The 14,903-nt window shown below is 35.3% G+C and overlaps 1 protein-coding gene across 5 annotated transcripts in view; it reads left to right on the top strand.

Annotated features, from left to right (window-relative positions):
- The window catches only part of NAA15 (N-alpha-acetyltransferase 15, NatA auxiliary subunit), an 81,464-nt gene that overhangs the window by 47,325 nt on the left and 19,236 nt on the right, over window positions 1-14,903 (top strand). For 3 of the 5 annotated variants that reach the window (XM_045880421.3, XM_045880422.3, XM_045880423.3), the window contains exons 10-14: window positions 753-825; window positions 3,481-3,650; window positions 4,844-4,996; window positions 5,531-5,659; window positions 6,509-6,722. In XM_045880421.3, the coding sequence (XP_045736377.1) occupies window positions 753-825; window positions 3,481-3,650; window positions 4,844-4,996; window positions 5,531-5,659; window positions 6,509-6,722 (739 nt within the window). Of the gene's footprint in view, window positions 1-752; window positions 826-2,538; window positions 2,634-3,480; window positions 3,651-4,843; window positions 4,997-5,530; window positions 5,660-6,508; window positions 6,723-14,903 lie in introns of those variants that run through there. The other 2 variants (XR_008506534.2, XR_010409558.1) reach the window with 2 other exon arrangements.

Raw genomic sequence — 14,903 nt, forward strand, 5'->3', positions numbered from 1 at the left:
ACTTTTCTGTTTCAGTTTTACTAATGTTTTCCCTTGGATTCTAAAATTGAGAGTTGATGCTATTATGTACTTTTGGAATTTCTCTTTTCACGTAGTTTTTAATTCTTGATTCCTAAAGGGCAGATGTTAATTGTGGGTGTTATTTATGTGAATTGAGATAAAAATGAACCAAGATAAGAGTCATCCACAATATTACCTACAGTATTACCTCTTTTAATCCAACCTTTTCCTGATTTCTAGCTCAGCTTGATGCATATTCCCTCCTTTCTAGCAGGGAAGGGGACCAGTAAGTTTTTAGAAAGTTACATCTTTTTTTTTTTTTTTTTTTTAAAGAATTTATTGATTTGAGAGAAAGAGAGGGAGGGAGGGCACGAGCAGGGGGAGGGGCAGAGGGAGAGGGACAAGCAGACTTGCCGCTGAGCGCAGAGCCCGATGTGGGGCTCAGTCCCAGGACCCTGAGATCATGACCTGAACCAAAATCAGGAGTCGGGCACTTAACCAACTGAGCCACCCAGGCACCCCGAAAGTTATATCTTAATACCTTCAAAAATGTATGGTTTACGTGCTTTTAAGTTTTTATCCATAGGTTAAGAGGTTTTATAAGAGGGTGTGTACATGAGTGTATGTGTGCGTGTGCATGTTTTGGAATGTTGATGTAGCCCTTTAAAATAGTAAATAACACGTTTTGTACAAGAATGGTAACTGCATGTATATATATTTTATTAAAGTGTGCTTGTGTGTTTGTACTCTAGGTGGCAATCATAGAAGAATTAGTAGTAGGTTATGAAACCTCTTTAAAAAGCTGCCGATTATTTAACCCTAATGGTAAGTGCTCAAGTTTTATGTTTTAAAAATATCCTGGAATTTTTAATATATTATGAAATTCTTAATCAGAAGGTCAGTATTATTCATTATTTAGACAGTAAGCTTAGTATATTTAAACTTTTTTCTTTTTAAGATGGAGATGCATTAATTTGCACATAGTGTGAAAATATTTGGTTAAGAGAATCATATTATCTTGCTGGAAAAAAATGTAAAATTTAAAACATTTACAAAACTAGATCTAATCATACAATGATCCTCCATCATTTACCCGTCATCCAGTTTCAGTAGTTTTTAACTCATGGGAAAACCTATTTCATCTATATTCTTACCTACTTCCCTCTTTTCGCATGTTATTCTGAAGCAAATCCCAAACATCACATCATTTTATCTGTGACTATTTCAGTATTCTAACGATCATAACCAAAGTATCATCACCACACCTGAACATTAATACTTTGTTAAGATCAAAGACAAAAGTCTATGCTTACATTTCCAGTTATCTTAGAAATGTCATTTTTTTCTTCTTTGGCTTTGAAGTTGTTTGAATGAGGATCCATATGAAATCTGTACTTCGAGTTTGATATGTCTCAACTCTCTTATAAAAAAATCTATAGGTTTTCTATTTGCTCTTTTTCCTGCAGTTTGTTTAAAAAATTAGTTTTTTTTCTTAAGTTTTTCGACAGTCTAGATTTTGCTGAATGGACTCTCATGGTGTTGCTTAACATGTTATTCCTTTGTCCTCTGAATTTGTTATAAATTGGTAGTTGGATGTAGAGCTATGGTGAATAGTATAATAGCTATTAGCCACGTGTGACTATTAAAATTTTTTAAATTAAATAAAATTAAAAATTCAGTTCCTCAGTTGCAGGAGCCACATTTCAGGTGCTGCTTAGTAACTGTGTAAAGCCAGTTGCTACTACCATATTTCCCAGGGCAAATACAGAACATTTCCATCCTTGCAGAAGCTTCTAATGGACAGGTCTGAGTAGAGGATTAATGAGATTCACTTTTTTTTGTTTGTTTCCTTTTAAATATAGGGAGTGAACAAGGTTATTTCATGGGTGGAGGGTGGTAGTATATTATTCCATCAGGAGGCATTTAGTGTTTGTTTTGTATGTTAGCAACTGTCAGGAATTACAAACGGGTGATAGTCTATCATTCATCTTCTGTTATCTTACAAGAGAAATTTCCCTTCTGTTACCTGTTTATCCAGTATTTTGGTTTTTATATAGGAAAAGCAAGATAAATGCTGCTTCTTTTCCCTCTATCTCCTACTTTTTGTTGTTGTTGTTGTTCTTTACCAGTTTTTAAAATAATGAATTCATTTAGTAGCATCCTTCAAAGATGCCAGTGCATATTTTAAAGGTATTATGAATTCATGGGTTTAAACATACTTGATGTTTTAAATCATTGCAGTTTCACATGGCTCTAGCCTTCACATACCATGGTGTAGTAGTTGATAGCTTTTTTGCAGTTTGGTATGACAAGATAGATATTCCAGCTCATCTGGTATACTGCCCATAGCAGACCTGGAATCAATTGTTTTTCCAAAGGAGCCCTGGTTCTTACAGTGGGAAACCCCAGTATGGGACCTGGGGTGCTCATTGCTTTTGGGTTATTGTTTCTAGGTCTCAGATTAATTTTAATAATACTTTTAGAAGGCGTTACCATGGTTTCATTGGTTAATCATCATGATGTTCCTTTGATTATCAGCATTTTCCTACATATTTTACAAATGTGGAAGAGGTTCAATGACATGCCCAAGAATATGCAGCACTTTAGTTGCAGATCTATCAGATCGGGAGTTGGTGAGTTCCACTCCTATTGTTTGTCCACTGAGCCATCCTGCTTTTACTAGGATAAAAATAAGCAATCTGTTGCTTTCTTTGAAAGCAAATAACAGTTCTTAGGTTTTAGATATTGGTATTTAAAAAGTATTTTATAATGTGTGGGTTTTATATTTAACTTACACATTTTCTTGTGAGTATATAAAAATTAAATTATGAACTAAAATGTAGAGTAAGCATTTTTACTTATCTCATTTTTGGGTATAGTTTTTATTCAGTCTAAATTACGCATCATTGCATATCAGCATAATGTTAGAATATATTAATATAATCACCCAAAACTCAACCACATCACAAGTATATTTATGTATAGTTTAGTACATTAGCTAGAAACCCAATTAAGCAGTCAGGCCTTTTTTTTTTTTAAACCTCACATTAATGGAAAATCAAAATTTTTTCTCATACCTTTTTCGCCCCTCATAAATAATATCCTGATCTTTACACTTTCATAGTACTAGCACAACTTGTCTCCCACACCCCTGCCCCCCCCATTCCTTTCAGTTTCTTTTTTTGGGTAATTTTTTATATCTTTGATCTCATTTATCTGCCATATTTATTATATAAAGTTCTTACTAAATTCAAGGTAATGTGTTAGGGGCTATAATGATACAGAACAGACAACATGGTCCCTTCCAAAGATCTTATGAATTTAAGGATGGTTTTATAGCTAGATACATAAATAAATGGTTCAAACTACTTTTCCTTATTAATAAAGATAAAGCCATTTGGAGGTGGGTACTCTCTTAATATATGTAATGATTAATCTTGGTTTATTTCCTCTCCCACCCACCTCTCCCACTTTTTAAAGATGATGGAAAAGAGGAACCACCAACCACATTACTTTGGGTCCAGTACTACTTGGCACAACATTATGACAAAATTGGTCAGCCATCGATTGCTCTGGAATACATAAATACCGCTATTGAAAGTACACCTACATTGATAGAACTCTTTCTTGTGAAAGCTAAAATCTATAAGGTAAAAATCTTCCCTCCCGCTTTTTTATAAGGTAATGAGTCTTATAAAAACTTTTTTCTATAATTTGTAGATTCTAAAAGCTGTAATAAAAATGATATATTTGATGACTTCTAAAACCTGGAATAACTATAGAACATTTCTCAGTCTGATTACTTTTAGATTTGTCATGGTCATGATAATTTACTCATTTATATGTCTGTATACACACAGATATACATACATGCATATGGTTATTCAGATATGTGGTTATTCATATTACATATTCTTATACATTCACACACATGTCTGGTTATTTTCTTGGTTTTAAGTAGTAACAGTATAGATACTCTAAAGTAATTCGCTGTGACATGTTTGTTTCTATTAACACTTGAGTATGACCATGATCAGTAGTATCTGGTAATCTTAATGAAATGAAACTGAAGATTTTACTATTTTACTTGTCTTCTTAACTTCTTGGTCTTACTTGAGAATCTCCAGTCATATGTTTTAGCATCATCTTAAAGTTGACTCTTCTTTTTCTTAATACAAATACAAATTAGTAATAATAGCTCTTAAGGAAGAGGTTATAAACTTAAAATTTATTTACCAAAAACAATAAAATTAAGTATTATTTTAAAAGCACTTTTCAAAGCCAGGTTATGCTCATTAGTTTTGTGGCTTTGACAAATGGACTAGTAATGTAAATTAAAACACATCGTGGAATGTCCAGTAATAGGCAGTAATATTCCCTGGTTGCTTTAGGTTAGAAATTTAGCCAATATCTTTGCCTTTTTTTTTTTTCAATGTTGATGAATAATTTTTTAAAATAAGCATTGTTGTATGTTAACAGAATTTCCCTGATACTCAGCCATGATGCCTTTTATGAACTTTCTGTTGTTCTGACTTAAAGATTTTAATTATTTATTCTTAAAATCCATTGTTTTTGAGTATTCATTATGTGCCAGACACTGATAAAGGCAGTGAGGTGTAACAGTAAACAATGTTATTAAAACAAGTCTTTACTGTCAGAAAGCCTGTATTCTGCATGGCCAGAAAAGTATCAAAATGTATGCATCTACATTGATTAGGGTCTTAAGATCAGTCAGAAGAATACCTTTTTTTTTCATTTGTGTTTTAGTTACTTATCAATAGGTAACTAATTACCTGCATAGTAAAATTAGCATACTGACTGGTTTATTTTGCTTTTCTATAAGCATGCTGGAAATATTAGAGAAGCTGCGAGGTGGATGGATGAGGCCCAGGCCTTGGACACAGCAGACAGATTTATCAATTCCAAGTGTGCAAAGTACATGCTAAAAGCCAATCTGATAAAAGAGGCTGAAGAAATGTGCTCAAAGTTTACAAGGGTTTGTACAGCTAGTGTTCTTATGAATAGTTTATACTTGTATATCTTGCTTATTTTTCAATTTTTTTTCTAGTATTTTTAGTATCAAAATAGGATTTTAATTAAATTACCTTAGGAGAAAGAAACGGAAATCAAAATTAGTATAAAACATAAATTTTCTTTTTAGTTGGTTGTACAGTGGGTTATTTAACTCTGATTTATATTGATGTATGTTCAGATGAATTTTTAGGGGTGAAAGGAACTAATGTTAATTGACTACCTGCTGTGTGCTAGTGTTCTCTTTCTTATGTTATTCTCCAACCCCAGTTATGTAGATGTTTTGATTATTTACAAAGGTACATTTTTTTCAGTGATTAGAAATATAATTCCAGTTTCTTACACATAATAACAGTTCCCTCTTACTCTGAAAACAGTTAAAAAGAAAGTTATTTTGAAAAAATTCAAATCAGTTGACTATATTTTCCTTCTTAAATGCTATGGTGAAATGGTGTATTTGGTAAGAAATGGTCTTGAATGCATAAATATTTTCATATAGGAAGGAACATCAGCGGTAGAGAATTTGAATGAAATGCAATGCATGTGGTTCCAGACAGAATGTGCCCAGGCTTATAAGGCAATGAATAAATTTGGTGAAGCACTTAAGAAATGTCATGAGATTGAGAGAGTAAGTACCATATATATGTATGAGTTTCTCATTTTATTGTAATATGTTGAAGGTTTTGGACAACTATAGTTTTTTCTTCTTTATAATTCACAGTAAGTGATTTCTAAATATCAGTGCTCATGTTTTTTCATTTTTTGATGGAAATGTTATAGACTACATTTTCAGCAGACTTGCCGATTGTCTACTCTTCATGTGAAAAACTTGATAGAAAGTTTGTAGCTTGGCTGTGTTTTTATTGATGTTTGAATGTTTCGAATTGCTCCATCTTCAGTAATACAAAGCTCATTAAGTTATCCTCGAAAGCTGTTTGTTAAGGGGTTGATTGGTGATGTATACCCTTGATAGTCCTAAGATACAAGCTTTGAATCCTTTATACAGTATTTCTGTAGCCAGCATAACATTGTGTAGGATTCAAATTTGTATTCTTAGAAAAATTACCAAATACTACATTTAGTCTTTGCAGGTCATTCTAAATATAAAAACTGAATGTTTAATGTGTAAATGTACTACATCATTATGTATATTAATAAGTTATGTTTGATTTGTCATGCTAGCTTTAAGTATGATTTAAGGAAGGAATAAATACATATATTTCAAATCATGTGTTTCCTTTTCATTCACCAAATAATTCAGTGCTTGGTGTATGCCATATACTGTGCTAGGGGATACCAATTATATTTGCTTATTTGATATGCAAAGTATTTATATTGGGTGATAGTAATTTTTAATATCTTTTTATTTTACTTATTTTTTCATGCATAGGAAAACAAGTAATTCTGAGAGTTTGATTTCTGTAGTTTTCTTTGACATTGTTATACTTCAGTATAATAAAAAAAATAATTTCGTTAGCATTTTATAGAAATCACTGACGACCAGTTTGACTTTCATACATACTGTATGAGGAAGATTACCCTTAGATCGTATGTGGACTTACTAAAACTAGAAGATGTACTTCGACAGCATCCATTTTACTTTAAAGCAGCAAGAATTGCTATAGAGATTTATTTGAAACTTCATGACAACCCCCTTACAGATGAGAATAAAGAACATGAAGCTGATACAGGTATAATATTCAAAGATTTCTTATTATTTGCTATGGTGTGTATATGTGTCTTTGTATTTTTGTGTAGCGTAGATTTTTTTTGAGCTTTTTAGTGAGCACCTTGTGGGAAGATGTTATACATGCTTAGAAAATGATGATGGACATTTTGTGGATTTCCCTAAGCAATAAAAGAAAAATACTGTTTATACTTTGAAAAGTGAAGCAAGGATTTAATTTGTAACTGATCATTAGCTTTTAAGAAGTTGAATTTCATGAGTTTAACATTTAAAATCTGGTTTACCCAGTACTGTAAATTGCTAACTATCATTCGTGTCGGCACTCTACATTAGTGTTGGCTGTCAGTATATCTCGCTATTCTATTCTTCTTTGTAATAGTTATTTATAATTAACCTACTGAAAGGTGAAAATTGCTTGAACATTAAAAGCCAGTTTGGAATTAAACTAGTAAGATTGCCTAATAATTTATCATTTGGCTAGTTTTTAAAGTGCTATTTTTATATCATGATGCCAGAATGTATAGTCTTCCTTCGATAATTATTTGGGAAAGGTTCTCAGAATAAAAATGATACAGGCATGTAGAAGGATATAAATATACATCCAAATATTTTGTGAGTTGTTCATGGCAAAAATGTTACATGAGGTGGCAGAAAAAGTGTGTCAGATTTTATTATTCAGTCCTGAGCTTATTCCTCTTCTGAAGTTATGGTTGGTGGTTTTCTGTAGCCTTCTTCCTGATAAAGACCTTTGGATCCTTTTGTTAATTTTTATTAAAATTTCAAATCACACATTGAAACCCTTGTATAGATTTCATTTGACCCTCTACGTGTTGTTGCTTCTTTAACTAGAAAGAAAATGTCAGTAAGAATCTACAAAACAATTACAGTTGAAGCTGAGAGCTGTGATCCTGTGGCTTCTTTTATCTTTCTGTTCACTCCTCCTGCCTTTCTCCTCTTCTTCAGATTATTCAAATAATAGACAATTAACTCTATACAAAGTTAAAACAATTCAGAAATACACTAGCAAATGTGAAAATCCCCTTTCACTATTCTGCATACCCATAGATAATCTTCTTTCAAAGGTTATCGCTATCTCTATAAAAGGTTCAATTGCCTTTGTACACAATTACATATTTCAGTTATATGTGTATGTAAACTCCACACACACATATCAGGGCCGTTCTTTGAGGTTGTTTGGTTTACATTTGTTTTATTTTTCTAGCCCCATAAATGAGTAATATTATCTCCAGTATTCTGCAACTTATTTTTTCATAGTGTTGCTCCATATCTGGACATAACTTACTACAATCATCAGTCATTTTAAAGGCTATGTAGGAACCTATGTGGGTTTTTTTCCCTCACCATTACAGTGCTATAGTAAATGTCCTTGTATATCATTTTGTACTTGTTTATTTAGCCTGGATTGTTAGAAGTGGAAATTACTGTGTTAAAGAGTATAAGAATTTGAAATAGTGTCACATTGCCTTCCTTAATTAAAAGGTTCATCAGTTTTTATTGCCACAGTATTGAGCTTATCTTTTACTTTATTGAGCTTATCGTTTCCTTTATTGCTAACACAAAAAATTATCCATCCTTTACATTTTCATTATTTTGGGGAAAATAATCTGATTTATAATTCCTAGATTATTTAGAGATTTATTTATTTTTAGAGAAAGAGTGTGTGTGCATGTACATCTGGGGGGTGGGGCAGAGGGAGAGAAAGTCCCAAGCAGACTTTGCTCTGAGTGTGGAGCCTGACTCAGGGATTGATCTCACAACCCCAAGATCATGACCCAGGCTGAAATCAAGAGTCAGACACTCAACTGGCTGCACCACCCAGGTGCCCCTATAATTCCTAGATTTATTTATTTATTTTTTTTAAGATTTTATTTATTAGCGTGCGCAAGAAGGAAGAAGGGTAGAGGGAGAAGCAGACTCCCTGCCGAGCAGGGAGCCCATTATGGGGCTCAATCCCAGGACCCTGGAATCATGACCCGAGCTGAAGGCAGACGCTTAACTGACTCAACCACCCAGGCGCCCCTAATTCCTAGATTTTTAAGAATGGAACATCTGTGTATGTTTTCATGTGGCCTTTGGCTTTCTTGTATGAATTGCCTATTCATGTCTTTTTCACATTTTATTTTTCAACTTGGTTTGTAGAAGTTCTCTGCATGTTCAGGACTTTAATCCTTGTTTATGTATTACAGAAATTTTCTTCCTGTTTTACTTTGGTCTTTATGGTAGCTATCTTTTATTATGGAAAAGTATTCATTTATATGAGATAAAATTTATTTAGTCTTTTGTGGCTTCTAAGTCTTGCATACAAAGGCTTTTTTACTTCAGAATTTAAAATGTATTTATTTTAGAAGATATTTATCTTCTGTTTCCTTACAATATTCTTTTTTTTATGTTATGTTAATCACCATACATTACATCATTAGTTTTTGATGTCATGTTCCATGATTCATTGTTTGCATATAACACCCAGTGCTCCATGCAGTACGTGCCCTCTTTAATACCCATCACCAGGCTAACCCATCCCCCCACCTCCTCCCCTCTAGAACACTCAGTTTGTTTCTCAGAGTCCATAGTCTGTCATGGTTCGTCTCCCCCTCTGATTTTCCCCCCTCCTTATAATATTCTGTTATGTTTACAATCATCTGGGTTTAATTTTTTTAAAGATTTATTTATTTATCTTGAGAGGGTGGGGGGAAGGGTAGAGAGAGGGTGAGTGAGAATCCCTAGCAGACACAGGGCTGCATCCCATGACCCCGAGGCCATGACCCCAGCCAAAACCAAGAGTTGGATGCTCATCTGACTGTACCACCCAGGCACCCCTCATCTGGAGTTAATTGTTATATAATGATGTGAAGTAGAACGTAGCTTATTACCCCTAGATAGACGGCTGACTCCTCAACAGTATTTTTGATAGGTTGTCATATTCCCCACTGATTTAAAAAGGGGCACCTGCCTGGCTGTCTGTGGAGCATGCGACTCGATCTCTGGGTGTAGAGATTACTTAAAATCTTTAAAAATAAAAAAAATAAAATGCCACCTTTATCATGAACTAAACTGTGAAATACAGTGTAGTGGGTTGTGGGTATGGTGTCAGTTCCCACATACATCAGAAATTCCTGTAAAGACATTAAACTGTGGTATTGACATTGGTATACAGGTTTCTGTTCTTATGATCTCTTTGTCTCTTCTTAAAATCCAATACTATGTCTTTAGAATTTTCTTGCTTTTATATGAACTTGCTTTTATATTTGAACTGTAGAATTACCTTGTCTGTCGGAAAGTTGGAGGTGTATTTTTTTTTTTAAGATTTTTATTTATTTGACAGAGAGCGAGAGCAGGGATACAAGCAGGGGGAGTGGGAGAGGGAGAAGCAGGCTCTCCGCTGAGCAGGGAGCCCGATGTGGCGCTTGATCCCAGGACCCTGGGAGCATGACCTGAGCCAAAGGCAGTCGCTTAACCAACTGAGCCACCAGGGCGCCCCTCTTTTGGAGTTTTTAATTTAAATTGCACTTGAGATACAGATTACCATTTGGGGTGGGGATATCTTAAATAATATCGAATCTTTGCATACTAGAATGCATTGTATCTCCTATTTCTGTTTGTGTAATTATATAACTTTGGTGAATTTACTGCTAGCATTATCTCTACATGTCTTTTTTTTCCATTACAGTATTCTAAATGAATATTACAGTTTTTGTCAAGTTGGTATCCTTATTGAACTCTGATATTAGGTTTAGTAGTTTTTTCAGCTGATTTTTAAAAAAATTGTCTATGTAAGCTGTTATATTAATCTGTAAACATTGGTAGTTTGTTTTCTTTCAGTATTTATACCTCTCTTTTTCGTACCTTATTGCATTGGTGAGGGTTGCTAAAACTGCTAATTAATGGAAACAGTAGTATACTTGCTGCCTTTTTTATCTTAGACATAATGTAGTATACTTGCTGCCTTTTTTATCTTAGACATAATGTTTCTAATGGTCCACCATAAAGCTTGCTATTTGTAGTAAATATCTGGTAGTTACCCTTTATTTGGTTGAGAAGTTATTTTTTGCTTCTTAGGTTTTTATCTTTTCAGTCAATTTTTTTTTTTAAGATTTTATTCATTTATTTGACAGAGACACAGTGAGAGAGGGAACACAAGCAGGGGGAGTGGGAGAAGGAGCAGCAGACTTCCTGCAGAGCAGGGAGCCTGATGCAGGGCTCCATCCCAGGACATTGGGATCATGACCTGAGCCGAAGGCAGATGCTTAACGACTGAGCCACCCAGGCACCCCTATCTTTTCAGTAAACTTAAAAGAGTCTTACTAACGTGGCCAGATTTATTTTGCCTTCTTATGTGAATGTTGATTTGGCTGTATAGAGTAGTCTAGGTTTAGGTGTTGTTTGCTATGTATATACATATATGCATGCATACACATACATATACACACCAATTTTTTATTTTTAAGATAGTGCAATATTCTAGCATAGTAGAATTCTCTGGATCCTTCTAAGTGAAAATTCTGATCTCTATTATGTTCACACAAGTAAAAATTCATGTAAAGTTGAGACCATGCTTATCCAGATAAATAGTGCTACATTAAGTGAAACAGGATTTGAATTCTTAATTTCTATATTAACTTCTGATGTGGTTATTCCTTTTTCTATTTTTGTATGGCAACTCTGTTATTATAAACTGGATGAGTCCTTTCAAGGCAGTGGGAGATAATATAGAATAAGATCACAAAATAGCCAGTGGACCAGATCCGTACTGCAGTTTGATTTGATAAATGAAGTTTTATTGGGACGTAGCTGAGCCTATTTGTTTATGTATTATTTATGGTAAATTTTGTGCTACAGTAGCTGAGTTTTTTTGCAGCAGAGACCCATGGCTTACAGAGATGAAAATATTTAGTATCTGGCCCATTATAAAAAAAGATTATTGACTCCTGGTGTAGCATAGTGGAAGGAAAGAGCCCAGATTTTGGAGTCAGAGTGAAGTGGATTTAAATCCTTGTTCTGCCTTTTGTTATTACTCTTGAGTTAATATTTTTCCTCTGAAACCTCAGTTTTCTTATACATAAAATAATATTACACTCTAATCAATGAGATTGTTGAGGATATTAAGTAAAATAATGCATGCATGGTATCTGGTATGTAGTAAGGAAGCAAGTGGTAGCAGTTATTTTACAAGTCATTAAAAGGCCAGAATTTTTGTGGTTGTTCATTTATAAATGTCTTGTACTTTGAGAATGTAATTTTTGGTCCTTGTTTGAAATTTTCTTTTTTAGTTGTAAGGGCTTCTTTACTAGGAAAAAGAGAAACTGGTGTGCATTTGTTTTTGAAGGTTGTTGTGTATTGACACATAATAAATTTCCCTAAATTTAGTAGCTGAAAACAACTATTTCCATAGTTTAGGAATTTAGAAGCATCTAGGTTGTTCCAGCTCAGGGTCTCTTATAAAGTTATAGTTAAATTGTTGGCTGAGGGTTGTGGGAGGGGGGCACCTGGGTGGCTCAGTTGGATAAACATCTGCCCCTGGCTCAGGTCATGATATCAGGGTCCTGGGATCGAGCCCCGCATCAGGCTCCCTGCTCACTAGAGAGTCTGCTTCTCCCTCTCCCTCTCCCACTCCCCCTGCTTGTGGGCTCTTTTTCTCTCTTTTTCAAATAAATAAATAAAATCTTTAAAAAAAAATGTTGATTGGGGCTACAATCATCTGAAAGTTTAACTAGGGCTAGAAGATCCATTTCCCAGATGACTCACTCACATGGCTTTTGGCAGGTGGCCTTAATATGTTAGTCTCTCTGGAGGGTTTCTTCAGTTCCTCAAGGCATAGTAGCCAGCCATGAGAGCAAGGAAGAAGCCACAACACTTTTAATGTTCTACTCTCTCGACATAACACCCCATCACCTCCTACATGTTCTATTTGGTAAAAGTGAGTCACCAAGTCTAACCTATATTTGAGTGGGAGAAGAATCATACAATTTGTAGTCATATTTTTAACTGCCATATTCTGCATTCTGACACAAATTATTTACATTATTCTTTTTTTTTAAAGATTTTATTTATTTATTGGAGAGAGAGAGACAGAGATAGAGAGCAGGAACAGGGAGGAGAGGGAGAAGCAGGCTCCCCGCTGAGCAGGGAGTGATGCAGGGCTCGATCCCAGGGCTCCGGGATCATGACCTGAGCCAAAGGCAGACACTTAACTGACTGAGCCACCCAGGCACCCTATTTATATTATTCTTACATGCAAAATACACTTGCCCCTTCCAAGGCCTTCAAAAGTCTCATTCCATTACAGCATTAGCTCAAAGTCCAGAATGTTAGTTATATATGTGTATGAGGTGCTGGTGCTGATGAGATTTCTTTAATATGGTTCTGATTTAGTATAGCTAGTATAGCTCTTCAAGTATAGTTCTTGATATGAAATCCTGTACCAGGGGCACCTGGGTGGCTCAGTCTGTTAAGCATCTCCTGTGGGCTCAGGTCATGATCCCAGCATCCTGGGATCGAGCTCTGCGTCGCTCCCTGCTCAGTGGGGAATCTGCTTCTCCCTCTGCCACTCTCCCTGCTCATTCTCTCTCTCGTCTCTTTCAAATAAATAAATCTTAAAGAAATCCTGTGCCAAGTACATGTCCAATATAAATTGATTGCAGAGGAATATTCTTGATCAAAAGGGGGTGGTGAAGGGGAAATGGGAGGCACACAGGAGTTACTGGTTATGTCAGTTCTTAAGTCCAGTTGGGTATAGGGTAGCAGTTCTTTGATTAGGACTCATGATGTAGGACTAATTCTCTTAATGGTTCCTGGTTCTATGCTATGGTTTCTTGGCTCCACCTTCTGCATCTTCTTTCCTTGTTCTTAAAAGTTAGCATTTGTGGGGTGCCTAGCCAGCTCAATTGGAAGAGCTTGCAACTCTTGATCTTGGGGTGTGGGTTCAAGCCTTATGTTGGGTGTAGTGATTACTAAAAAAATTAATTTTTAAAAAGTTAGCATTTGTTTGCACCTGAGTAGTTTTTCAGTCTGCTTCCAAAATTTGGGGGTTCTTTTGTACTATCTCTGTTCCTTTCAGTCCAAATTTGCTATGTTTCTGCCCATAGAATTCTCTTAAAACCTATGGATCTTTCGTGAATCTTACTGGAAGCCACATGCATGAATATCTTTGTCTACCTTGAGCTTTTGCTGAGAGGACAGCACCCTTGAGTTTCTTAGAAGTTCTGTTGTTTGAAAGGATCAGTGAGGGGCGCCTGGGTGGCTCAGATGGTTAAGCGTCTGCCTTCGGCTTAGGTCATGATCCCAGGGTCCTGGGATCGAGCCCCGCATCGGGCTCCCTGCTCTGCAGGAAGCCTGCTTCTCCCTCCTCCACTCCCCCTGCTTGTGTTCCCTCTCTCGCTGTGTCTCTCTCTGTCATATAAAAAAAAAAGAAAAGAAAGGATCAGTGAATCATACCCTTAAAATTTTTAAGAGAAAAGAGCCTTTTGGGTGACCAGTAACTGCTGAAGTACCATCTTTCTGAGTTCTGAGTTTTAAAGGATTTTAAAGCCAAACTCTGCTTTCTCTGTTGACATATTTTCTTGGCAGTTCTCTGAATTTAACCTTTGGTCAGCAGCCATTTTTGAAGAGGCTGAGAATTTTCAAAACTGTCAAGTCCTTGTTACATTTGTTTCTTTCTCTTGCATTTTAATTACAATCTGCAAGAGGAATCAGGTGCTACCTTAACTACGCCCTCTTTTTTTAGCTTGGAAATCCCTCTAGCTAATCACTCAGTTCATTTGACATATTTTATGATGTTATTAAATACATGTTATTAAACTTTCTGCCTCTACATGACTATAACATGTGTCCCTTGCAGCCTCTTCAAAATCCAATCTCTATTAAATAGTCTAGGGTCCTTTGAGCTTCCACTAATGCTTTTTCCAAGTTTTTCCACCTTTTGCCATACTCGAACCAAAGTCAGTCCTACATTTTAGGTTTTTATTGCAGCAGCACCCCACTTCCAGATACCAAAATCTGCCTTGGTTATCTGTTGCTGCGTAACAGATTGCCTACACATAGCTTTAAGTAACAGACATATATTATCTCAGAGTTACTGTGGGCCAGGAATTCAGAAGTCACTTAGCTGTATGATTTTGAAAGATGTGGGTGCTCTCAGGAGATTGAAATGAAGATGGCAGCCAAAGGC

This window comes from Mirounga angustirostris, unplaced genomic scaffold, assembly GCF_029215605.1.
Source record: "Mirounga angustirostris isolate CCGP_5_RB_7025 unplaced genomic scaffold, mMirAng1.0.hap1 SCAF_2, whole genome shotgun sequence".
In the NCBI taxonomy this organism is placed as follows: Eukaryota; Metazoa; Chordata; class Mammalia; order Carnivora; family Phocidae; genus Mirounga; species Mirounga angustirostris.